General features: G+C 45.8%; 1 protein-coding gene across 1 annotated transcript in view; it reads right to left on the bottom strand.

Annotated features, from left to right (window-relative positions):
• LOC143941063 (stAR-related lipid transfer protein 6-like) overlaps window positions 1-27,248 on the bottom strand; it is a 35,546-nt gene that overhangs the window by 5,085 nt on the left and 3,213 nt on the right. The window contains exons 2-5 of the mRNA XM_077462993.1: window positions 6,604-6,694; window positions 6,473-6,522; window positions 4,592-4,718; window positions 1,754-1,871 (exon numbers count right to left, since the gene is read on the bottom strand). Of these exons, the coding sequence (XP_077319119.1) occupies window positions 1,754-1,871; window positions 4,592-4,718; window positions 6,473-6,522; window positions 6,604-6,693 (385 nt within the window). The 5' untranslated portion in view covers window position 6,694. The remainder of the gene's footprint in view (window positions 1-1,753; window positions 1,872-4,591; window positions 4,719-6,472; window positions 6,523-6,603; window positions 6,695-27,248) is intronic.

Genomic DNA, 27,248 nt, shown 5'->3' on the forward strand with positions numbered 1-27,248 from the left:
GAGCTGCGATTAACAGCACAGGCTAGTGAAGAAACTGCTCTTAGTTTCATTTCGTCCACGCGCATGCGCTGTTGGAATTTTCAGCAGACTACAAGTGAAATATCTCCTAAATGGTGCACGTTTAGGAGATATTTCTACTACCTATAGCCTTATTCTAGGCTTAACTATAGGTAGAAGTCCAAAAAGTGGGTTTATAACCACGTTAATTGTAAATCATTCATGATGTGCAAGCTTAGGGGAATCCTACGCTCAGCAGTCAGTGGCTTGTCAAAATCATTGTGAAGCTCTTTAACATTGAGCCCATGCTAGTGTTGATGACCCTCTCCTCCACTTGCGACTTGGACACTTCTGCGCTCAGTGGTGCAGGCTGTGCTCTCTCTCCCATTCATCTTTCCTGCTAGTGCAGCTCCTGTGCGTCTGTGAACACTGCCACCTGCTTGTAATAGAGGAGCATTGCACTGGCAAGAAGGAGGAGGGTGAGAAAGAACACAGCCCGCACCGTTTCCCGGCTCTCTCCTCCTCTCCTTTCTGCTCCCAGGGCTGGGCTGACAAGAGTAGTGATGCCGTTGTCATTAATCCTGTCAGCTTTGTAACAGAAGGAAGGCACCTCATTCCCTACAGGAAACACCCCTCCACCCACCCCTTGTACTGGCCCTGCCAGCATCATCTAGCTTGTTCCCCCTCAACCTGACTGTCCCTGTCCTGGGACTCCTGCCCATTTCATTCCATCAGTTAAGGAGGCTTAGTTTCACATGTTGGTGTTACCCAGTGTGGTTTGCATACATGTGAAGTCTACTAGCAATCAGGGGCGGCCCATCCATTGTTGGCGCATGGGTGCCACTTCCCCTATCCAGCACCGCCACCCTCCCTATCCAGCCCTTTTCAGCACACCGGGTGCATTAATTTCTATGGCGGGGGGGTGTTTTTTGAAGCACCTGATTAGAACCAGAGGCTCTAATAGGCTTCAAAATAAGGTGGGCTCGGGACGCAGAGCATTGCGTCTGGAGCCCACCCAAGTGTGTTGCAACAGTGAGTTAATATTCACTGTTGCAACACTGATCCTCCTCCCAGCCAATTTGGAAGCGGGTCTGATACTCGTCACCAGATTTGCAGAAAGGACAGCGGATCCTATTGGACGCTTGGAAGGGGGGAGGAGACGCACGGCGGAAGCGAGGAGGAGAAGACACAGGAGCCACTGCCCGATGCCTGCTACAGCTTGATGCCCGACGCAGCCTTATGTCCGCCACTGCACAATGTACTCGCCGCTGCCCGATGTGCCCACCAATCCCTGATGTGCCTGCCACTGCCCGATGTGCCAGCCGCCTAGATGGGGTAAGTGCCGGTGGACAGGCAGATAGCAATGGGGGGTTCGGGGAGTTTGAGGTGTTGGCGGGGAGGGGGGTGTTTGTTTGCTGCCCTCCCCCAAACAAAAAAACAGCCGCCACTGCATCAACCAAGACATTGTGATATTAGCACAACTCCACCCAAGAGGAATTTTAGGATGTAAAAATCAAAAAAAGTGGCAACAAATATGATATACAAATAATGTTTAGGATCTCTCCACAGAAATAGATAGTTCCATCATCCGAAAGGTTGGAGGAAATAGGGCAATGAAATCTCTGCACCTGAGTTCCCAGCTCCGCCCACCTGCTGCAGCCATCCAATGGGAGCTTTAGACTCATTTACAGAGGGGTGGATTCATAATTAGGTGCACAAGATGAAAAAGAAATAATAATGACAGAAGCGCACTCACCATTAGTGGAGACGACTCCTCCGTCATATCTCCTAATGTGTACTAAATCCACAAACTCTCTGGATGAAATAAGCCCCATCCCAGAACTGTGTGTGATGGTGTGACAGATCACCGTGTCCTACAAGAAGAAAACTTTATTAGCACAAAACATCAATAACGGTGACGATCATATTGATTTGACTCTACTAGTCCAACAAAATGAACCACTTCAGCCCCGGAAGATTTTACCCCCTTCCTGATCAGAGCACTTTTTGCGATTTGGCACTGCGCCACTTCAACTGACAAGTGAGCAGTCGTGCGACGTGGCACCCAAACAAAATTGACGTCCTTTTTTGCCCACAAATAGAGCTCTCTTTTGGTGGTATTTGATCTCTTGTGCGTTTTTTATTTTTTGAGCTTTAACCCCTTCCCGCCGAGCGTACGAAGATGTGCGTACTCGGCTTTCGGAGGGTATACCGGGATGATGCCCGCACCTGCACCCTTCCCCAAAGCACCCCCTCATGTTGAGGGCACGCGGCCTGGTATGGCTCAGGAGGGGGGGGTGCTCGCTCATCCCCACCCCCTTTTCCTGACTGGCCGGGTAACGTGCTCGGATAAGGGTTTGATATGGACCCGGGGGGGGACCCCCACGCCGTTTTTTCGCCGTAGGGCTTCCCCTTTAAGTCCATACCAGGTGACGGGGCCAGCGACATTGACTTCCTTCGCTAGTCCCGGCTACCTGGAGCCGCGCTCAAAATGAACGGACTTTTCTCTGTGCGGGAAAAGTCAATTCATTTCAAAAGTACAGCAGACTAGCACAAACACGGCCGTATTGTCCACCGGACTGCGAGTCCGGCGGACAATATTTGAGTCAAAACTCCTTTCTAAGTCCGCAGACTTTTGGGTAAAAAAAATCTCGAGTCTACGTTTGGCAAATAAAATCCATTCAAGTAGATCTGTTGTCAGTCTCTTGAGTTATTGGGCAATCTACCACGGGACCAGGGCAGGACTTAGGGTGGTGGGGGCCCCTGGGCTTGAGTCACTTTCGGGCCCTGCCTTCCCTTCTATACATTACCGTATTTATCGGCATATAACACGCACCCCAAGTTTAGGAGGGAATTTTAAGGAAAAAAACTTTTAGGAGGAAAGTTTAAGGAAAAAACTTACATTTAAATGCCTATCAATGCAGCCTTATCAGTGCCCATCTGCAGCCTTGTCCAGTGTCATTGCAGCCTTGAAGTTTAAAAATGACGCCACCGAGATACACAGGACTCTGTATCTCGGTCATTTTTAAACTGTTCTCGGGCCCTCTCGGTGGCTCTCGGGTCCTCTCGGCAGCTCTCGGGTCCTCTTGGGCAGCTCTTGGGTCCTCTCGGGTGGCTCTTGAGTCCTCTCGCCGGATATCGAGCGGAGCCGAGAGTAGCCGAGTGTAGTCGGCTCGGCTCACAGTCACGCCCAGTCCCTGTGTTATGTCCATCATAGGGCGTGACTGTGAGTGGAGCCGTGCCGAGTACACTCAGCTATGTATCTTGGCTGGGCCCGTGGGGCCCCCTATTGGGCGGGGCCCATGGGCTTGAGCCCAGTCAAGCCCAGTGGTAAGTCCAGCCCTGCACGGGACACCCCTAGATGTGAAACGAGGAGAACTGAAGGTAATGGTAAGCCCAAATCTAACCAGCAGCTCTTTCGGGGGTAGTGCTACAAAATTATCTATAAAAAAAGGGAGCTGTGTGATGCAGTGAATCTTACACCACAGCGCCCCCTACTGCAGTCAGAATGGACAGCTGCTGGAGAGAAAAATCACTGCAACTTTCTTCTGCGGCAGCTGTCTAAGTCTGAACGGGCCCTGCAAAATCTCCAGGCACCCGAGTGAGTTACACCATGTTTTTTTTTCCCCAGGACAAATTGGGCCTTCATTTAGGTGTGAATATAATTGATATCTCTTGATATTTTTTTTATTATCATATTTTTTATTCTTATTATTTTATATTATTATATTGTTTTTGTAAAGTTTAGCTATAGACGGTATAGTTTTCTCATTCTGGTATTTTAGAAAACAATACCACATTTTGGCCACTAGATGGAGCTGATGATACAGGAATATATAAAGTATAACTAAAGGAATATAACAAACATTTATAAAGTATACTAAAGGCAAACTTTTTTTAAATAGTTTTGTATAGATTGGGAGGGATCAGAACCCTATTATTACTGTTTATGTCTCAGTTAGGGAGCTTCACCCCCTTTTTTTGTCCTGTTCTTACCATTATCATTGAAAGTAAAAGAAAATCCCAAATTTTGGGTTGTCCCCAGTAAAGTAATGGAGAGGAAATCTTCCAATGGGGACACCAGTTCTGGTGACCTGGGGGGGGGGGGGGGGGGGGCAAAGCAGCCTTACTCAGGAAACTTTTGGCCTGGTGTAAAAAAAAAACCGAGCTCCCACCTACATAAGGATCAGGAAGTCTACAGCCGGTGCAGGTCGACTCCTTCCTAGCCTTCTGCCCTGTACCGGGCCTCCACATGCTGGTCATATATGTACTGGTTTAGGGTGATTGGCTTCCATGCCCCAGCTGTATTAGAGCACCTCCCAATCTGGCTTATATATGGGTGCTGCCTCACCCATGACTTCACTGTAGGAGGGATCTAACTGAAAGAGGCCTAGCACCTGATGACACTGTCTGCTAGAACCAGACTCTGTTCTGACACAGAGCCACCTAGTGGCAGACTAGCTAACTACACCAGCCTACAACAAGTCATATAAGGTATGAGTTCATTAATTAAATGATCTGCAACTTTTTTTTTTTTTTTGTACAGCCAAACCCCTAGTGAAATCTATCACAAGTATAATAGAAGGTGGAGAACCTGGTCAATGTGCTCTAGGATGGAGTAAAGTTTCAAGGATTTGTCCCACTTGTTCCTGTGTTCATCAATATACAGAAATGGAATGACTTTCTCTGGAACTTCTTCGATTATCCCTTCTCCTCGGTATCTGAATAGGGGGATAAAAAAGGACATGTATGAATTATAATGAATCTGTAAATGACACATCAACCTACTACACCCATATAGTTCTTCTTTGGTCAAGTTTTCCATAAAAAGAAAGTGGTGCCCATACATCAATGATATAGGAATACCTTCTCTTCTGGTTCAGTGGAATGTGGTTCTTCCGGTTTCTTGGTTCGATTAGTCCCTCCTCAGCACAACCTTCTGGGTTATATTTTCTCTATTTGCTTTTCTAACACTGAACCGCCTCTCTGCCATTTAGGAAGCGCGGGTCTGTTACCCATCACCTGATTGGCTGAAAGGAGAGGTGCTGTGATTGGACGCCTATCAGGTGGAGAGCAGGAGACGCACGGAGGACACAGCTCACTGTGCCTGACCCGCTGCAAGGCCCCCCAGCTTTCCGCCATCACCCGCTGCCTGTCCCGCCACCGAGAAAGGGTAAGTGTCGGGCAGATGGCAAGCGGGGGGCCCCAGTGGAAAATTTTGATGGGCACAGTGGTGGCATTTGAATGGGCACAGTGGCACTATTTGATGGGCACAGTGGCTGCATTTAATGGTCACAGTGGCTGCGTTTGATGGCACGGTGGCTGCGTTTGATGGGCACAGTGGCTGCGTTTTATGGCACAGTGGCTGCATTTGATAGCACAGTGGCTGCGTTTGATGGGCACAGTGGCTTGTGCTTGAAGGGCACAGTGGTTTGCGTTTGAAGAGCACAGTGGCTGCGTTTGATGGCACAGTGGCTACATTTGAAGGGCACAGTGGCTGTGTTTGATGGGCACAGTGGCTTGCGTTTGAAGAGCACAGTGGCTGCGTTTGATGGGCACAGTGGCTTGCGTTTGAAGGGCACAGTGGCTATGTTTGATGGGCACAGTGGCTGCGTTTGATGGTCACAGTGGCTGCGTTTGATGGCACAGCGGCTGCGTTTAATGGGCACAGTGAGGCTGCATTTGATGGCACAGTGGCTGCATTTTATGGGCACAGTGGCTGCATTTGATGGCACAGTGGCTGATTTTGATGGGCACAGTGGCTGTGTTTGATGGCACAGTGGCTGCATTTGATAACACAGTGGATGCGTTTGATGGGCACAGTGGCTTGCGTTTGAAGAGCACAGTGGCTGCGTTTGATGGTCACAGTGGCTGCGTTTGATGGTCACAGTGGCTGCGTTTGATGGTCACAGTGGCTGCGTTTGATGGTCACAGTGGCTGCGTTTGATGGCACAGCGGCTGCGTTTAATGGGCACAGTGAGGCTGCATTTGATGGCATAGTGGCTGCATTTAAGGGGCAGGGTGGCTGCATTTGATGGGCATAGTAGCCGCGTTTGATGGGCACAGTGGCTGCATTTGATGACACAGTGGCTCTATTTAATGGGCACAGTGAGGCTGCGTTTGATGGGCACAGTGGCTGCGTTTGATGGTACAGTGAGGCTGCAATTGATGGGAGGGATTTTTTTTCAGAATTTTTTCAGTGTCTGTGCCCAGTGGCTGTGTTTAATGGGCACAGCGGCTGCATTTGATGGGCACAATAGCCGCGTTTGATGGGCACAGTGGCTGCATTTAATGGGCACAGTGAGGCTGCGTTTGATGGTACAGTGAGGCTGACATTGATGGGGGTTTTTTTTTCAGAGTTTTTCAGTTTGTTTGCCCCCCCCCCCAAACATTTTGAGCATCAGTCACCACTGGTACAGAATCCCACAACTTGGACCTCCTTCACTCTAACGTACCTCTGGCAGTCGCTACTTACATATTTCCTGAGTATTCAGTGGATGGTTTCCATGAAATAATGATATCATTCTAGGAGGAACAATAGATCACATTAGACATTGTCTTCTGCAGAAATGATGTATTTTACTTATTGGGATGATCTGAACTCACGGTAGATTTGGCCACTTTCCAGCTTGAGGTATCCTCATGATAGGATAAAATCTTCTGGGAAACCTCATCCGCTATCTTCTTATAATCCATCCTGGAATTTTAAAAATGTAGGGAACTTTAAAAATAACATATTTAATAGAACACTGAACACAATATAAACCAACTACAGTAATCCGGGCAAAATTACAGAAACACTACACTTAACCACTTGCCCTCTGGAAAGGTTTACCCCCCTTCCTGACCAGCCCATTTTTTTGAGATACGGCACTGCGTTACTTTAACTGACGATTGCGAGGTCATGCAACCTTGTACCCAATTAAAATTTATATCCTTTTTTTTTCCCCCACAACTAGAGCTTTCTTTTGGTGGTATTTGGTTATTTTTTTTGCTATAAACAAAAAAATACAGACAATTTTAAAAAATATTTTTTACTTTCTGCTAGAAAACATATCCAATAAATAATAAAAAAAAAAATTTCTTCATAAATTTAGGCCAATATGTATTCTGCTACATATTTTTGGTAAAAAAAAATCCCTTTAAAGTGGAGTTCCACCCAAAAATGGGACTTCCGCTTTAAGGGAAGGTGACCCCCCTGACATGCCACATTTGGTATGTCCTCTTTTTAGAGGGTCCCTGCTCCCACTTCCTCCTGGGGGCTCCGCAGTTCCCGAAGTCAGTTCATCTCTCCCCCCCCCCCCTCTCGGCAATCTTCTGGGACATGTCAGAGGTCCCAGTCACAGCACGTCACGCGGCTTGCGCATCGCCTGGTACGGCTCAGGAGGGGGGGCGCTCGCTCGCGCTCGCTCGCGCTCGCTCGTCCCCACCCCTTTAAGTCCATACCAGGTGACGGGGCCAAAGGCGGCGACATTGACTTCCTTCGCTAGTCCCGGCTAGCTCAAAAGAACGGACTTTTCTCCGTGTGGGAAAAATTCGATCATTTCAAAAGTACGGCGGACTAGCACACACACGGCCGTATTTTTGAGTCAAAACTACTTTCTAAGTCCACCAGACTTTTGGGTAAAAAAGCACGTCACGCGGCTCGCGCATCGCACATGCGCAGTGTGTGCCCGGCTGTGAAGCCACAGCCAGGCGCCCACAATGACTATGCCAGTGCCACAGAGAGAAGGGGGAGACGAGCGGGGCTCCCACATCACTGGACTCTGGTACGGGTAAGTGTCTGACTATTAGTAGTCAGTATTTTTAGCTGCTGACTTTTAATTATTTATTTATTTATTTTAAGTAGAACTCCGCTTTAAGTGTATATTGATTTGTTTGCGCAAAGGTTATAGCGAATAATGCGACATTGCGGCGGACAAATCGGACAATAGTGCTGCATACACATGGATCAGATTATCTGGTGGACTTAGTCTGGTGGACAAACCATTGTGAGGTCCGCCGGACTGTCCAAACGAGCGGACCTGGCCACACACGGGACTTTTCCGGCAGACTAGGTCCGCCGGACTATCCGCCGTATTTTTTAAATGAATGGACTTTCCTCTGTGTGTGGGCAAGTCCGTTCATTTCAAAAGTACGGCGGATAGTCCGGCGGACCTAGTCTGCATATACAGGTAGCCGGGACTAGCGAAGAAAGTCAATGTCGCCACCTTCGGCGGCGAGATTGACACGTCGCTGGCCCCGTCACCTGGTATGGACTTAAAGGGGAAGCCCTACGCCGAAAAAACGGCGTGGGGGTCCCCCCCAAAGTCCATATGAGATCCCTTATCCAACAACGCTACCCGGCCAGTCAAGAAAGGGGGTGGGGACGAGCGAGCGTGGCCCCCCCTTCCCCAAAGCACCCCCCATGTTGAGGGCACGCAGCCTGGTACGGCTCAGGAGGGGGGGGGGGGGGCGCTCGCTCGTCCCCACCCCTTTAAGTCTATACCAGGTGACGGGGCCAAAGGCGGCGACATTGACTTCCTTCGCTAGTCCCAGCTAGCTCAAAAGAACGGACTTTTCTCCGTGTGGGAAAAATTCGATCATTTCAAAAGTACGGCGGACTAGCACACACACGGCCGTATTTTTGAGTCAAAACTACTTTCTAAGTCCACCAGACTTTTGGGTAAAAAAAGTCTGCCGGAGCCCACACACAGGTGGATTGTCCGGCAGACTCGGTCGTGTGTACGAGGAATAAGTGACACTTTTTGGGGACCAGTGACACTAATACAGTGATCAGTTTTCAAAATATGCACTGTCACTGTACTAATGACACTGGCAGTGAAGGGGTTAACATCAGGGCAGATCAAAGGGTTAAATGTGTGCCTAGGGTATGGGTGCTCAACCTGTGACCCTCCAGCTGTTGCAGAACTACAAGTCCCTTGAGGCATTGCAAGTTGCTGACAGTTCTAAGCATGACTCCCACAGGCAGAGGCATGATGGGACTTGTAATGGAGGGCCACAGATTGAGCACCCATGGCCTAGGGAGCACTTGCTAACTGTGGGGGAGGTGCTTGTATTGTGGGAAGGCAGAGATCCATCTTTCTGCTTTGTAGGAACATAGGATCACTACCTTCCCTTCTCACAGAATGGCGATCTGCCTTTATATAGGCAGACCGATATTCTGCTTGTGTCCCGAACGATCGGCGGGCCCTGGCAGACATCGCATTCGCAGACCCGCGGTATCCAATCGCAGGGGGAGCGGGTCTCCGGCGATATGCGTGCGCGCCCCAGCCCTGGAAGTGTAGGATCACGTACAGGTACGTGATCTTGCCCACGGGAGCTGCCTTGCCATTGTATATTTACAGTATATGGTCAGCAAAGCAGTTAAAGCGAAATTCAATTTTAAATCAAAACTGTAATTTATTGAAGCTTACCGATCATTAGGTGTGATGGCTGCATTCGTTTTTTTTTTTTTTTTAGGCTAGAATTGTAATTGGTTTGAACATGTTTTTGTTTCACTCAATCAGGGTCTGATTCAATCATTTTGACGAATTGACATTGATTGTTCAGTTTTATTGGCCGTGATTAGACAGGCTGTCAGTGGAAGATATTTTATTCTGGTCAAAATGGTCATTTTATTTTTTTCAAACATTTAGCTTAGATTTTTTATCAAAAATAGAAACTAGGGATGCCGATACCAAGCATTTGCTAGTATCAATACTGCCGATACCGATGCTTTGCGGTATCATTTGCATCATTATAAAATAAATGGGCGCAAATTGCACTGCTGGAGAGGCTCGCAGGGCTGGAGGAAATGTAGAGGCGGGCCACCCCCAACCTGACATCACTTCCGCTCTATACCCGCAGGGTCCCCAAAACTTCTCCTCCCTGTGAGCACCTCCACCAGCCCTGATTTGCTGTCATCAGCGGGACAGGGGCACCTACAGTATGTAGATTATTTTTCATGTGGCCAGATATGTACTGTGAGTTCTAACATTTTTAAAACTGCCCACTAGATGGCGCCTTTATCCCTTTCTGTAGACACACACAGGAGACATGGGGGACATTGCATTCGATTTGGACAGGAATCACACTGCTTTCCTGTTCAAATCACATGCAATTCTTTGCAGTGCAATTTGCACCCATTTATTTTGGAATGACACATAACGTTTTCTTAGTTTCTGTTATAAAATTTTGAAAATAGGTAATTTTTCTCCTTCACTGATGGGCACTGATAGGCGCCACTGATGAACACTGATGAAGCGGCACTAATGAGGAAACACTGATTAGACGACACTGATGAGGACACACTGATTAGGCTGCACTGATAGGTGGCACTGATGAGGTGGCACTGATGAGGAAACACAGATAGGCAGCACTGATGAGAAAACACTGATTAGGCTGCACTGATAGGCAGCACTGATGAGGAAACCCTGATTAGACTGCACTGATAGGTGGCACTGATGAGGAAACACTGATTAGGCTGGACTGAAGGGTGGCACTGATGAGGACACACTGAATAGGCTGCATTGATAGGTGGCACTGATGAGGTAGAACTGATGAGGAAACACGGATAGGCAGCACTGATGAGGAAACACTGATTAGGCTGCACTGATAGGCGGCACTGATGAGGAAACACTGATTAGGCTGCACTGATGAGGAAAGTATCCAAGAAAAAGAACCGCTGCTCCAGGTGTATAAAGATAAGGCTGATTAAAGTATCTTGCAGAGTGCTAGTCCCGACCCGCCTCCGTGGGAAACTTGGAAAGAAGAAAGAAATGGCTGCACATCCAGAACTTCCAATTGCCTTTTATTTTGTTTCACAAAGATAATACCAAAGACACCAAACCATGGTCACGTAGACGCATTTCACACATACATCTTGTGCTTAATCATTACCAATGATTAATGATTAAGCACAAAATATATGTGTGAAACGCGTCTACGTAACCATGGTTTGGTGTCTTTGGTGTTATCTTTGTGAAACAAAATAAAGGGCAATCGGAAGTTCTGGATGTGCAGCCATTTCTTTCTTCTTTCCAACTGATGAGGAAACACTGATTAGGCTGCACTGATGAGGAAACATTGATAGGTGGCACTGATGAGGTGGCACTGATAGGTGGCACTGATGAGGAAACACTGATAGGTGGCACAGATGAGGAAACATTGATAGGTGGCACTGATAAGGAAACACTGATAGGTGGCACAGACGATGAAACACTGATAGGCGGCACAGATGAGGAAACACTAATAGGCGGCACAGATGAGGAAACACTGATAGGCGGCACAGATGAGGAAACACTGATAGGCGGCACAGATGAGGAAACACTGATAGGCGGCACAGATGAGGAAACACTGATAGGCGGCACAGATGAGGAAACACTGATAGGTGGCACTGATGAGGAAACACTGATAGGTGGCGCAGATGAGGAAACATTGATAGGTGGCACTGATAAGGAAACACTGATAGGTGGCACGGATGAGGAAACACTGATAGACAGCACTCATGAGGAGGCACTGTTGGGTTGCACTAATGGGCATCACTGATGGGGCTGCTCTGATAACACTGGTCTACAAGGAGAAAGCCTCAGAAATAAAAGTAGCAACATTTTACCAGAACGGGCTACTAAGGGCCGGTTCACACTTGTGCGGTGCCAGACATCGCATGTAATTCTCAGCGCAGTGCTGTTCACATTACATGCGATGTCTGTGCAGTGCGATATCAGTCATACAGATAGTATGGCTGATATTGCACCGCATTCGGTCCAAACACGCACAGGACCCTTTTTTCTGTTTGGACCAGAATCGGATCGCACGTGTATTCACACATATGCGATATGATTCGTGTCCGAACTGTCAGTTTGCAGTGCGATACGCAAGCTGAAATTGGGGTGTCGTTAACATATAATGACACTCCCCAGCAGTTTGCATATGGCAGTGTGAACTGCCGGGCGTGTTGGGTGCGATTCGGGAGCCCACATTGGATTTGCAGGGTTCTCGCATCGCACAAGTGTGAACCAGGCCTAATAAAGAAAAATGAAGTCCTGAGTATTAATTGGCTCTAGTTTCCAAGACACAGCTTCAGCTCAAAGATGCATCAAAATAATTCTAAATTACAAGGGGGATGTGCTCTTATGCTTCATAACTTTTCTGCAAAATGTGATATAGCAATGAGAATGGTGCCACACCAATCATTCTAAAAGCATCTTTTTGTTAATACCAATAACATAACTTTCCATCCATTTATTGGTTTTTCATGTAACATTTCCATACTCCCTCCACACCATCGGGACTGCGTAAGTCATGGACTTTTTCTTCTTGTTTAGCCAACGACGCAGATAAGTTGCACATGTAATGTAACAATAACGAGGGCCCCAACTCTTCTCCGGATCACCTATTTTGCATCCAAAATATAGGCGGTGTGCCTTTTTTACCACTGCCGTCATACTGAACTTTTTTGATATGCAAATGTAACCTCACCACAAATGTAGCAGAAGTTATCTGCATTGTTTACACAGTTTTGAGAAATCTTTGCTTCTGAGGGAAAACATGACGCAACTGTTCCTCGGTAATGTTAGGCAATGACACTTTCACAAGCCACCAACTGTATGATGCGTAGATCTGGCCAAGATACCTTGCAATAAAAGAACAATATATTACAGTTGGGAGATAGTCTTTAGTCTCAAAGTGAAGATGCATTTATACACTTCCATGCGGTACCGTTTTCATTGTTCTACCATACTTTGTAGAGAAGTTACCAGGCATCATGATCTTCAGACACCTCCCTCCCTTGTAGGCAAATATACTCGTCTGTTTATAAATCTTTATTGTAAAATATAAAATTGTAAAATATCTTGAAAAATTTAGCCAACCAGCACCTTTATCACCTGTTTTCTAATTAAAGATGAAGTAAACCCTAATGGGTTTACTTCCTCTTTGATTCCCTGCAAATGTAAAGCATAATGGACTACTATGCCTCTCATAGTAGTCCATTATGTGTCACTTACCTGACACAGGAGCCAGCGATGTCACCGCTGTCCCCTGTAGTCCGCCGCATCCATCTTCTCGGTGGGTCTCGCTGCTCTACCGCTGTCATTCGACGAAGCCACGATGACGTCACTCCCACGCATTCGCACGGGAGCCACCACCCGTGTAAAGGGTACAGTGCTTCTAAGAACACCATAGGAAGATGGCTGCGAAGGGCCATCAAGGAAGCCTACAAAGCGTCAGGGGTAGATCCTTCCACAGGAGTAGTGGCCCATTCGACCCGGGCAGTAGCAACGTCCTTGGCGGAACGAGCAGGGGCTTCACTGGGAAGAATCTGCAAGGTGGCTACATGGACAAGCCTTTCCACAAGCGTGGTCCCACTATAGAGTAAGTACTCACTATTATCTACAGGTGATGTCCTCGATGACGAGGTGAGAAAAGCTTAGTTAGATTTACCGGTAACAGTATTTCTACGAGTCTTTCAGGACAGCACCGATGACCCGCCCTAGTTGTGTTATAAAATGTGGTGTTATTGCTATGTTCTGCTTATCTAATTTCAGCATGGCTGGAGGTACTCTATAAACAATTGAGGCCATGGTGGAAGTGATCGGTCTTTAAAGAAACTGCAGTGTTTCCTGGGAAAATGGGTGGAGTTGCGCTCTCTCCAGGTGCTGTCCTGAAAGACTTAGAAAAATACCATTACAGGTAAGTCTAACTAAAGTTTTTGCCAATTCTTCTTTGCAAAATAGCTCAAGCTCTGTCAGATTGGTTGGAGAGTGTCTGTGAACAGACATTTTCAAGTCTTCTCACAGATTCTTAATTGGATTTAGGTCTGGACTTTGACTTGGCCATTCTAACACATGAAAATGCTTTTATCTAAACCATTCCATTGTAGCTCTGGCTGTATGTTTAGGATTGTTGTCCTGCTGGAAGGTGAACCTCCCCCCCAGTCTCAAGTCTTTTGCAGACTCTAAGGCCGCGTACACACGGGCGGACTGTTCGCCCAACTTTGTCCGCTGAACAGTGTTTGGGCGGACAGTCCGCTCGTGTGTGGGCTTTCAGCGGACAGTTTCAGCGGACAGTTGGACGGACAAGGTTTTTCGGAATTTCCGAAAAACTGTCCGCTGAAACCTTGTTTCAGCGAACAGCCCGCTCGTGTGTAGGCTTGTTCGTCAAACAAAGTTGCGCGCATGCTCAGAAAGGATTTTCACGCCGAAAGCTATAATGCAGTGTATAGGACGTCGTATTTTTCGTCCCGTCGTACGTGCCGTTCACGTCATCGCGCACGGTTTCAGCAAACTGTTCGTCCGTCGTGTGTGGCCATGTCCGTCCATGCTAAGTTTGAGCGGACTGTTTGCCGAAACTGTTGGACGGACAAAGTTGGGCGAACAGTCCGCGCGTGTGTACGCGGCCTAACAGGTTTTGTTCTAAGATTGCCCTGTATTTACCTCCCCATCAACTCTGACCAGCTTCCCTGTCCCTGCTGAAGAAAAGCATCCATACAACATGATGCTACCACCACCATGTTTCACGGTGGGGATGGTGTGTTCAGGGTGATGTGCATTGTTAGCATTTTGCTTTTAGGCCAAAAAGTTACATTTTTGTCTCATCTGACCAGAACATCTTCTTCCACATGTTTGCTGGTGTCCTCCACATGGCTTCTCGCAAACTGCAAACGGGACTTCTTATGGCTTTATTTCAACAATGACTTCCTTCTTGTCACTCTTCCATAAAGGTCAGATTTGTGGAGAGCACGACTAATAGTTGTCCTGTGGACAGATTCTCCCACCTGAGCTGTGGATCTCTGCAGCTCCTCTGGAGTTCCCATGGACCTCTTGGCTGCTTCTCTGATTAATGCGCTCCTTGTCTGGCCTGCCAGTTTAGGTGGACGGCCATGTCTAGGTAGGTTTGCAGTTGTGCCATACTCTTTCCATTTTCTGATGATGGATTGAATAGTGGTTTGTGAGATGTTCAAAGCTTGGGATTTTTTTTTTATAACCTACCTCTGCTTTAAACTCCCCACAACTTTATCCCTGACCTGTCTGGTGTGTTCCTTGGCCTTCATTAAGCTGTTTGTTCACTAAGGTTCTCTAACAAACCTCTGAGGGCTTCACAGAACAGCTGTATTTATACTGAGATTAAATGACACACAGGTGCACTCTATTTACTAATTAGGTGACTTCTGAAGGCAATTGGTTACACCAGATTTTAGTTAGGGGCATCAGAGTAAAGGGGGCTAAATACAAATACACGCCACACTTTTTAGATATTTATTTGTTTAGAAAATTGAAAACCATTTATCATTCTCCTTCCACTTCACAATTATGTGCCATTTTGTGTTGGTCTATCAAATAAAAGCCCAATAATATACATTTACGTTTTTGATTGTAACATGACAAAATGTGGAACATTTCAAGGGGAATGAATACTTTTTCAAGGCACTGTAGTGCTGTCTCATAGGCAAGTTGGGAATGTTCTGTTTCAATGAAAATCATGCAACCAGCTTAAGAAATAATGCGCTAATCATCCCAGTTGAAGTCTCGACGACGTAGCGCGTAGGAACCCGGAAGTGACGTTCGTATCCGGTTTTGCTTGCTGTCTGTCAAATGTGCTTACTTTTGCTTCACTTGTGAGTAGTTTTAAACTCTTTAAATAAATTGTTATATTTTAAAAAACAACTACACTATGGCGGTTTTCTCTGATCTATTCCCCTGAGTCTACCCACCATCCATGAGGAAGCTAAAAGAAGTCTCCCAAAGAAATTTGTTTATACAGCCATCCCTGCAATCATCTTGGTGTCCATTACTAATTTTGCTGTGTTACCCACAGCAGTGAGGTAATTGCATAGCATTAACACTACCCGCACGGATCACCACGGATGGATTTATTACCCAGCACGTTGCACGTTTAATTCAGTGTGTCTACCGAATTGCACATTTTGATTTGTGTCCATTACTAATTTTGCTGTGTTACCCACAGCAGTGAGGTAATTGCATAGCATTAACACTACCCGCACGGACCACCACGGATGGATTTATTACCCAGCACATTGCACGTTTAATTTAGTGTGCCTACCGAATTGCACGTTTTGATTTGATTGTGTATGGGACATTTTATACAAATCACAATTGTCACTTGGATTCAAAATCTGTCTATTTTTCTTTGCTCATATATATTTTTGGCTTCATTTTTTTACACGTTTAATACGTGCACACATCCTATATTTTGATATATACGTTAAATTCATGTTTTTTGCACATAGAGTCACTTTATGATTTTTGCACTAGGTAATCACCGTATGGTTTATTGCAATTCCACTTTAGTTCATTGTTATATATGTACAGTGTTATTCTCTGATTTATTTATGCACGGTTGCACTTTATACAGCTCTATAATTGCACATTATTAGTTTTATTGTGGCTATTTGAATGTTTTGTAATTAGCGCATCACATCTTTATTCATTTACATTTACCAGTGAGAGACAACTCATTCAGTGATTGCTGCTTTTTTCATTTGTTATTCTCGCCCTCTCCTATTTTTTCCCATAGAGCGCGGAAGTCTCTATACACACAGCTTAAGAAATAGCCTAATAACAATTGTCTTTTCGACTCCATTTTCACAGAACAAATGTAAGCACGCTGGGCAAACTGCTATACATTTTTTTTTTTTCAACATAAGTATAATCCTAGGTAAAATAAATTGATGCCCTTAGCATAGGAATATATTCATTTTGGAAATTGGAGCACTTTTCCATGTGTGACAATCTTCGTTAGTTCCCCCCAATCTTCTGCATTTAAAAAGCAGAAAAGTAAGTGGAAAAGAAAGAGCATAGTAAGCTTCTAGTGAGTGTCAATGACTGATAGGCAGTGCACTGTTGTGTGTCTATCTATGGGCTCTATGGGTTCACAGGCCAGTTGTATTGACTGATAAGGGTATTTCATGGTAAATACACCTGGAGGGGCGGGGGCTACAACAATAGTTTTACAATGCAGCATTTGGGAGGACTGAAACTCATTCTTCTGAAGAAGAAAAAAATGAAGTAAAAAAAAAAAAATACATAACCCAATTTTTTGTAAAATATAACAGATAATATTACATCAAGTAAAAGTAAACATGTTACACTTTAAAATTGCGCACGCCAATGCAACGGTGACAAACAATGTAAATTTTACTATCCATAGGCGATTAAAAGCCTTTACATGTTACTACTTTAGATTTACAGAGGAGGTCTGGTGCTAGAATTACTGCCCATGATCTGACATTCACGTCAAAACCTCACATGTGTGAGACAATCACTGTTTGCCCGCGGAACCAATGCTCACGTTCCCCCTTGCCTGCTGGGGGGAGGGGACGACAACAAGTTTTATTGCTATCACAAAGAATGTAAACTTCCTTTGTTACAACAATAGGCATGTGATGGGTACCTTTTATGGAGGGATCTGGGGTTCATAAGACCCCAAATCCATCCTCTGCCCTTGAAAGCATTCAGAACACCAATATGGCACAGGTGACATCCAGGTAAACCGGAAGCAATGTCAAGTCATCGCTTCTTGGTTACCAGACCTGACCAAAGCTGATCCTAGCTTTGTATGGGTCTCTGACTAGGCAAATGTGCCGGCTAGTAGCTTAGGTCTCCTCATGGGATGGAAGAGCCCAGCCAAGGGCGCCTCCGAAAGTGCTTGTAATAACAATTGAGCGGCTAGATAGGAAGAAAAATGCTGACTATGTCCCCAAGAACATCATCTCTACAGTTAAGCACAGAGATGGCAACATCGTGCTTTGGGGCTGTTTCTCTGCTAAAGGTACAGGCTGACTTTGCCGCATTGAGGGGCCAATGGACGGGGCCGTGTATTGTAAAATCTTGGATGAGCTCCTTCTTCCCTCAGCCAAGACACTGAAGAATGGAGGGAGCTAAAACTTCAAGTTGACAAGAGACAGCCAAGAAACTTTAACTATTTAGAGAAGATCTGTAAAGAAGAGTGAACCAAAGATTCCCCACTGTATACACTATGTTGGATCGCACAAAAAGGGGAATTTTGTGTAGCAGTTCATTCTGAAAACTCAGGCCATTTTCAGGGACAAAAATGAATTTAGACAGACTGAAAAATCAGACTCTACTCTCTCTGGAGACAAAGATAATCCAGAATTTTGTACATTACAGCGCCTTGAAAAAGTATTCATACCCCTTGAAATTTTCCACATTTTGTCATGTTACAACCAAAAAGTAAATGTATTTTATTGGAATTTTATGTGATGCACAAAGTTGCACATAATTGTGAAGTGGAAGGAAAATGATAAATGTTTTTCTTTTTTTTTTACAAATAAATATGTGAAAACTGTATTGTGTATTTGTATTCAGCCCCCTTTACTCTGATACCCCTAACTAAAATCTAGTGGAACCAATTACATTCAGAAGTCACTTAATTAGTAAATAGAATCCACCTGTGTGTAATTTAATCTCAGTATAAATACAGATGTTCTGTGAAACCCGCAGAGGTTTGTAATGCCGCGGACTCGAGTCCGCTGGACAATCCCCCCGTGTGTGGGCTCCGGCGGACTTTTGGGTAAAAAAAAGTAGAAAGTAGTTTTGCATCAAAATTTGTCTGCCGGACTCGCAGTCCGGCCGTGTGTGTGCTAGTCCGCCGTACTTTTGAAATTAATGGACTTTTCCCGCACAGAGAAAAGTCCGTTAATTTTAGCACTGCTCCAGTCGGCGGCGAGATTGACACGTCGCTGGCCCTGTCACCTTGTATGGACTTAAAGGGGAAGCCCTACGCCGAAAAAACGGCGTGGGGGTCCCCCCCAAAGGTCCATATCAGACCCTTATCCGAGCACGCTACCCGGCCAGTCAGGAAAGGGGGTGGGGACGAGCGAGCGCCCCCCCTCCTGAGCCGTACCAGGCCGCGTGCCCTCAACATGGGGGGTGCTTTGGGGAAGGGGGGCCGCGCTGCCCCCCCACCCCAAAGCACCTTGTCCCCATGTTGATGACCTCAACATGGGGAGGGCCTCTTCCCGACAACCCTGGCCGTTGGTTGTTGGGGTCTGCGGGCGGGGGGCTTATCGGAATCCGGGAGCCCCCTTTAATAAGGGGGCCCCCGGATAACGGCCCCCCACCCTATGTGAATGAGTATGGGGTACAATGTACCCCTACCCATTCACCTGTAAAAAAAAATGTAAATAAAACACAACACACAAGGGTTAAAAATAGTTTATTGCACAGCTCCGGGGGTCTTCTTCTGTCTTGGGTCTTGGGTCTTCTCGCCGGACTCCTCCTCTATCTTCTGCTAGCTCTTTTACTAGCGGAGGCGCCCGGCTTTCTTCTTCGCCGCCGCCCGGGGGTCTTCTTCCGACTTCGGGGGTCTTGTCCCCCTCTTCGGTTCTTCTTGCCGGGCCTCCGCTCCTTCTTCCAGCTCTTTTACTGGCGGTGGCCCAGTCTTCTGTCGCCGCTGTCTTCGCCGCCTTCTGTTCTTCTGTTCTTCTCTTCTTCTGTTCTTCTCTTCTTCAGATGTTGCCTTGTCGCTGTCTCTGGCCGCAATGACAGGGACGGGGCGTGCGGCGACTTATACAGGGACATCGCCGGGTGATGTCCCCGCCCATTATGATGTCACAGTCCCATCATCCTCTGGCTGCAACATTGACTTCCTTCGCTAGTCCCGGCTACCTGGAGCCGCACTCAAAATGAACGGACTTTCCTCTGTGTGTTTGGGCAAGTCCGTTCATTTCAAAAGTCTGCCGGAAAAATCCCGTGTGTGGGCAGGTCCATTCGTTCGGACAGTCCGGAGGACTTTACGGCGGTTTGTCTGGCAGACTAAGTCCGCCGGATAGTCAGATCGTGTGTACGTGGCATTAGAGAACCTTAGTGAACAAACAGCATCATGAAGCCCATGGAACACACCAGACAGGTCTGGGATAAAGTTGTGGAGACGTTTAAAGCAGGGTTAGGTTATAACAGAATATCCCAAGCGTAGAACATCTCACGAAGCACTGTTTAATCCTTCATCCGAAAATGGAAAGAGTATGGCACAACTGCAAATCTACCAAGACACGGCAATCCACCTAAACTGATGGACCGGGCAATGAGAGCATTAATCAGAGAGGCCCATGGGAAGAGATCCACAGCTCAGGTGGGAGAATCTGTCCACAGGACAACTATTAGTTGTGCACTCCACAAATCTGGCCTTTAAGGAAAAGTGGCAAAAAGAAAGCCATTGTTGAAAGAAAGCCATAAGAACTCCTGTTTGCAGTTTGCGAGAAGCCATGTGAGGGACACAGCAAACATGTGGAAGAAGGTGCCCTGGTCAGATAAGACAAAAATTTAACTTTTTGACCTAAAATAAAAACGCTACGTATGGCAGAAAACTAACACTGCACATGACCCTGAACACACCATGAAACATTGGTGGGGGCAGCATCATGTTGTGGGGATGCTTTTTTCAGCAGGGGAAGGGAAGCTGGTCAGAGTTGATGGAAAGATGGATTGAGCCAAATACAGGGCAATCTTAAAAGAAAACCTGTTATGCCGTGTACACACAACCGTTTTTTCCGTCGGAATTCCGCTCAAGCGATCTTGCCTACACACGATCACACCAAATTCCGACCACCAAGAATGCGGTTATGTACACCACATACGACGGGACTAGAAAAGGCAAGTTCAATAGCCAGTGCGCCACCCTTTGGGCTCCTTCTGCTAATCTCGTGTTTATCTTGTGTTAGTAGAAGTTTGGTTAGAGGCGATTTTCGTTTTCATCCTTGTGCTTTTCAGATCGTTGCTGCACTTCAGTTTGTGCTTCTGTTCTTCAGTGCGTGCAGTCAGTTCACATTTGTTTGTCAGTGCGTGCTATTTATAGTAGTACCGTATTTGATTTTCATTGCGTTCTGGTCCGCTCGTTTCTGATTTTCAGCTCGTTCTTTCAGGCCTTGCTATTTTTCAGTGCTTTCTGTTAGTTCATTCTGACCAACCGACCGTTTTGAAGCCATGTTGCGGGTACGTACTCGTCGTAGAGTTTGTGCTGTGCGGGGGCTTGGTGTTGGGGTTCTTACTTTAACACAAGCCCAGTCCATGAACAGGGCGAGGAGGAGTTCATGGACGAAGAATTGGTTTCATGGTTTTATGACCCAGAATAAATGGCTACTGTATATACTCAAGTATAGGTCGATCTGAATATAAGCCGAGGCCCCTAATTTACCACAAAAAAAGGGAAAACATATTGACTTGCGTATAAGCCAAGGTTGAGAAATGCAGCAGCTACTCTAAGTGGAAAAGAGGGTCAACAATGCCCATGTGCAGCTGCATACCTCCCTGTGTCCTGTGCCTGCCTACCTGTGTCTATTGCATACCTCCCTGTGTCCTGTGCATGCCTACCTGTGCAGATCTGCCTACCTCACTGTGTCCTGTGTACCTCCTTGTGTCCATTGCAGCCTACCTGTGCCAATCTGCATCCTCTCTGTGTATGCCTCCGTGTGCCGATCTGCAGCTCCGTCTGCTGTTTTGCATCCTCTGCGTGCCACTCTGCATCCACCGATCAGCGTGTCATAAAAACATAAGGCAGTGTAACAACATATTCGCAGTTTGCTATGGAAGTGACGTTCCATCGCCACCATCTTGATACACCCCACACTCGTCCACAGTAAGGATACACTAAGAAGGGGGAAAGCGGACATCTTGGTACACCAGAGTTTTGCATTTTTCACGTATTTATAACAGTAAAGTGAGTTTATATAGTGATATACAGTTCTGTTTAGATGTTGAATTTTAAATGCAGCGAACTTCTGTGAGATTTTTAAACCTGTGAGATGAGCAGGGATGCCGCTGCTATTAAAATTCAACATCTAACTAGTCTGACGGAGTTTTAAGTACTGTATTTGAAGATATAAACTCACTTTTACTGTTATAAATCTGGTAAAATGCAAAACTCCGGTGGGTGTAACAAGATGTCCGCTTTCTCCCTTCTCAGTGTATCCTTAGTGTGGACGAGTGTGGGGTGTAGCAAGATGGCAGCGATTTAACGTCACTTCTGAAGCAAACTGCGTTGGGTTGCCGAATATGTCATTATAGCGGCCATTCCAGTGTTCAAAAGCCACGCATCCTCCTCGTCTGTGATAGGCGGAACACTCAATTTCCCAGCAATCAGCGTTCCGTCTATCACGGACATCCACTCATCCTCATACCACGGACGAGGATGAGAGGATGTTTGTGATAGGCTGAACACTTACTGCTGGGAAATTGAGTGTTCTGCCTATCACAGACGAGGAGGCACGGCTTTTGAACACTGGAATGGCCGCCGCCTGTCTGCATGACATGCTGATCAGGTAGGCAGATGGAGGCAATTCGAGTATAAGCCGAGAGGGGCACTTTCAGCCTAAAGAAAAGGGCTGAAAATTTCAGCTTATACTCGAGTATATATGGTATTTTGATTTCTGAAATACTTGCCTATGTGCTTTTCTTCAAAAAGGACAGTTTGTTTGTGAGTAGGCAGGTAGATTTCAAAAATACAATGTCAATTTAACAAGGGACACCAACCAACCTCTCTGAGATTTACAAATACAAGATAATAATGGTGTTGTGGAAACGTGACATACAAAAAAATAATAATTTGCAATAAAAAACAAAAACAACTGGAGATCTTGATTAAAAAAATAACAAAAAATAAATAAATGTTATTCTAAACATAATAAAGAATTTCACATTGTTCTCTAATACAGGCATCTGCAGAAGTTAGTGTGTGCCTCCAGCACAGTATACACCTGTATCTACCCTTTATTGCTGGTCATGGACGCGGTGCATCGTCATCAGCACCTGGCCATGGGACACGCTTGTCCTTATTTTCGGCAGCTGGATGTGTTAAGCCGCATCATGCTGAAGACTTGGTAGAGTGGATGACCAAGCCCTCTTCATCCTCCTCATCCTCTCTCACCCAGGCTCAGGGTACTAGCAAAGCAGCAGCCAACGCATCCTCTTCTCTCGTCTCAATGTCATCAGTCACTCCTTCCCTAGACCCACCATGTCCTCCTGAGGAGTCCAAAGAACTGTTTGAGCACAGTGTTGGGTACATGCTCCAGGAGGATGCCCAGCGTTTTGAAGGGTCTGATGATGATACTCAGCTAGAGGAAGGCAGTAGCGCGAGCGCAAATAGAGTATATGGGAGAGGTTGCAGTGTCATGGCACCAGCACCAGTGCCTAAGGCCCAATTTTTCAGCCCCTATTTAACAGGGGCATGTAATTACAATTCTTTATATAATATTTCACAGCAGGGCCCGTTCCTGCGCCCACTGAGAGTAACTGTGAGGACTTATAGTGTTGTGGCACCAGCACCACCACCACAACCACCAAAGGCCCAATTTTTCTACCACTGTTCAACAATGGCATGTAAATACAATTCTTGATATAATCGTTCACAGCAGGGTGCTTCAGCGCCCACCAAGATTCACTTTGAGGGCTTACAGTGTTGTGGCAACACCAACGCCTTAGGCCCCCATTTCTGCAGAGCATATAGGGCAGGCCCCTACTTTCAAACATCCAACTTACAAACGTCTCCTACTTGCAAACAGAAGGAGACAGCAGGAAATGAGATGAAAAAAGACAGACGGCCAAATAAATTATACAGGGGTGATAACCCTTCCCTATGTTTTCTGGACAGTTCAAAATTACAAACAGATTCTACTTAACAACAAACCTACACAGTCCCTGTCTTGTTTGCACCGCTTGTATACTGCTGTTCTGAGTATATAGGGCCTGGGGGCCCCACGTCTTTCCTTTTTTTTTTATTTGGGTACGGGGTTCCCCTTAATATCCGTACAAGACCCAAAGGGGCTGGTAATGGGCAGGGGGGGCTACCCATGCCATTTTTTTCTCAATGATTTTCATCCGTATTGCTGGAACCAGACATTACATTAAAACCACAAGCAGTTTTAAATTACTTTTTTTCTGTTAAATGTCATTTTGTGCAGGGACTGTTCTAAACACGGGAAACACGTGGCACTTCACAGGCATACTATAGACACCCCCAGGGGTCAAGTCCTGGGAAAAAAAGTGTGGGAACTCCCACCCAAGATCCATTCCCCCACCAAAAAAAAAAAAAAAGGTACGCTCATATGCATATATACTGCACAGAAAATACAGTACAACATTTATTGTGAAGTGCCAGTTTACAAAAACAAAATAACGTGTCAAACAAAACAATCAACACAATGGGTGATGATCTTTCCCTCGCAGGGAATTTCTACCACAAATACACCCTGTTCCAAATTCTGTTACACAGCCCATTAGAAAATATCCCACAAACAGGAATAAGTATTGGCAGAGTATTGAAGAGTATTGGCAGGGTATTGCAGAGTATTGGCAGGGTATGTATTGAAGAGTATTGGCAGAGTATTGCAGAGCATCGGCAGGGTATGTATTGGCAGGGTATTGCAGAGTATTGATAGGGTATTGCAGAGTATTGGCAGGGTATTGCAGAGTATTGATAGGGTATGTATTGTAGAGTATTGATAGGGTATTGCAGAGTATTGGCAGGGTATTGCAGAGTATTGGCAGGGTATTGCAGAGTATTGGCAGGGTATGTATTGGCAGGGTATGTATTGGCAGGGTATTGCAGAGTATTGATAGGGTATTGCAGAGTATTGGCAGGGTATTGCAGAGTATTGGCACAGTATTGCAGAGTATTGAAAGGTTATTGCAGAGTATTGGCAGGTTATTGCAGAGTATTGGCAGGGTATGTATTGTAGAGTATTGGCAGAGTATTGTAGAGTATTGGCAGGGTATGTATTGGCAGGGTATTGCAGAGTATTGGCAGGGTATGTATTGCAGAGTATTGATAGGGTGTGTATTGTAGAGTATTGATAGGGTATTGCATAGTATTGGCAGGGTATTGCAGACTATTGGCAGGGTATTGCAGAGTATTGGCAGGGTATTGCAGAGTATTGGCAGGGTATGTATTGCAGAGTATTGGCAGGGTATTGCAGAGTATTGATAGGGTATTTATTGCAGAGTATTGGCAGGGTATTGCAGAGTATTGATAGGGTATGTATTGCAGAGTATTGGCAGGGTATTGCAGAGTATTGATAGGGTATGTATTGCAGAGTATTGGCAGGGTATTGCAGAGTATTGATAGGGTATGTATTGCTGAGTATTGGCAGGGTATTGCAGAGTATTGGCGGGGTATGTATTGCAGAGTATTGCAGAGTATTGGCAGGATATTGAAGAGTATTGGAAGAATATTGAAGAGCATTGATAGGGTATTGCAGGGTGTGTATTGGCAGAGTATTGGCAGGGTATTGCAGAGTATTGGCAGGGTATGTATTGCAGAGTATTGGCAGAGTATTGCAGAGTATTGACAGGGTATTGCAGAGTATTGGCAGGGTATTTATTGGCAGAGTATTGGCAGGGTATTGCAGAGTATTGGCAGGGTATTGCAGAGTATTGGCAGAGTATTGCAGAGTATTGGCACAGTATTGCAGAGTATTGATAGGGTATTGCAGAGTATTGGCAGGGTGTTGCAGAGTATTGGCAGGGTATGTATTGCAGAGTATTGGCAGGATATTGAAGAGTATTGGCAGGATATTGAAGAGTATTGATAGGGTATTGCAGGGTGTGTATTGGCAGAGTATTGGCAGGGTATTGCAGAGTATTGGCACAGTATTGCAGAGTATTGATGGGGTATTGCAGAGTATTGGCAGGGTATTGCAGAGTATTGGCAGGGTATTGAAGAGTATTGGCAGGGTATTGAAGAGTATTGGCAGAGTATTGAAGAGTATTGGCAGGGTATTGAAGAGTATTGGCAGAGTATTGGCAGGGTATTGCAGAGTATTGGCACAGTATTGCAGAGTATTGATGGGGTATTGCAGGGTATTGCAGAGTATTGGCAGGGTATTGGCAGAGTATTGGCAGAGTATTGAAGAGTATTGAAGAGTATTGGCAGAGTATTGAAGAGTATTGGCAGAGTATTGGCAGAGTATTGAAGAGTATTGGCAGAGTATTGAAGAGTATTGGCAGAGTATTGGCAGAGTATTGAAGAGTATTGGCAGGGTATTGCAGAGTATTGGCAGGGTATGTATTGGCAGAGTATTGGCAGAGTATTGCGGAGTATTGACAGGGTATTGCAGAGTATCGGCAGGGTATTTATTGGCAGAGTATTGGCAGGGTATTGCAGAGTATTGGCAGGGTGTTGCAGAGTATTGGCAGGGTATGTATTGCAGAGTATTGCAGAGTATTGGCAGAGTATTGACAGGGTATTGCAGAGTATTGGCAGGGTATTTATTGGCAGAGTATTGGCAGGGTATTGCAGAGTATTGGCAGGGTATGTATTGCAGAGTATTGGCAGAGTATTGCAGAGTATTGACAGGGTATTGCAGAGTATTGGCAGGGTATTTATTGGCAGAGTATTGGCAGGGTATTGCAGAGTATTGGCAGGGTATTGCAGAGTATTGGCAGAGTATTGCAGAGTATTGGCACAGTATTGCAGAGTATTGATAGGGTATTGCAGAGTATTGGCAGGGTGTTGCAGAGTATTGGCAGGGTATGTATTGCAGAGTATTGGCAGGATATTGAAGAGTATTGGCAGGATATTGAAGAGTATTGATAGGGTATTGCAGGGTGTGTATTGGCAGAGTATTGGCAGGGTATTGCAGAGTATTGGCACAGTATTGCAGAGTATTGATGGGGTATTGCAGAGTATTGGCAGGGTATTGCAGAGTATTGGCAGGGTATTGAAGAGTATTGGCAGGGTATTGAAGAGTATTGGCAGAGTATTGAAGAGTATTGGCAGGGTATTGAAGAGTATTGGCAGAGTATTGGCAGGGTATTGCAGAGTATTGGCACAGTATTGCAGAGTATTGATGGGGTATTGCAGGGTATTGCAGAGTATTGGCAGGGTATTGGCAGAGTATTGGCAGAGTATTGAAGAGTATTGAAGAGTATTGGCAGAGTATTGGCAGAGTATTGGCAGAGTATTGAAGAGTATTGGCAGAGTATTGAAGAGTATTGGCAGAGTATTGGCAGAGTATTGAAGAGTATTGGCAGGGTATTGCAGAGTATTGGCAGGGTATGTATTGGCAGAGTATTGGCAGAGTATTGCGGAGTATTGACAGGGTATTGCAGAGTATTGGCAGGGTATTTATTGGCAGAGTATTGGCAGGGTATTGCAGAGTATTGGCAGGGTGTTGCAGAGTATTGGCAGGGTATGTATTGCAGAGTATTGCAGAGTATTGGCAGAGTATTGACAGGGTATTGCAGAGTATTGGCAGGGTATTTATTGGCAGAGTATTGGCAGGGTATTGCAGAGTA

This window comes from Lithobates pipiens, unplaced genomic scaffold (genome assembly GCF_037356315.1).
Source record: "Lithobates pipiens isolate NorthernLeopardFrog02 unplaced genomic scaffold, aLitPip1_a1.2 Scaffold_3, whole genome shotgun sequence".
In the NCBI taxonomy this organism is placed as follows: Eukaryota; Metazoa; Chordata; class Amphibia; order Anura; family Ranidae; genus Lithobates; species Lithobates pipiens.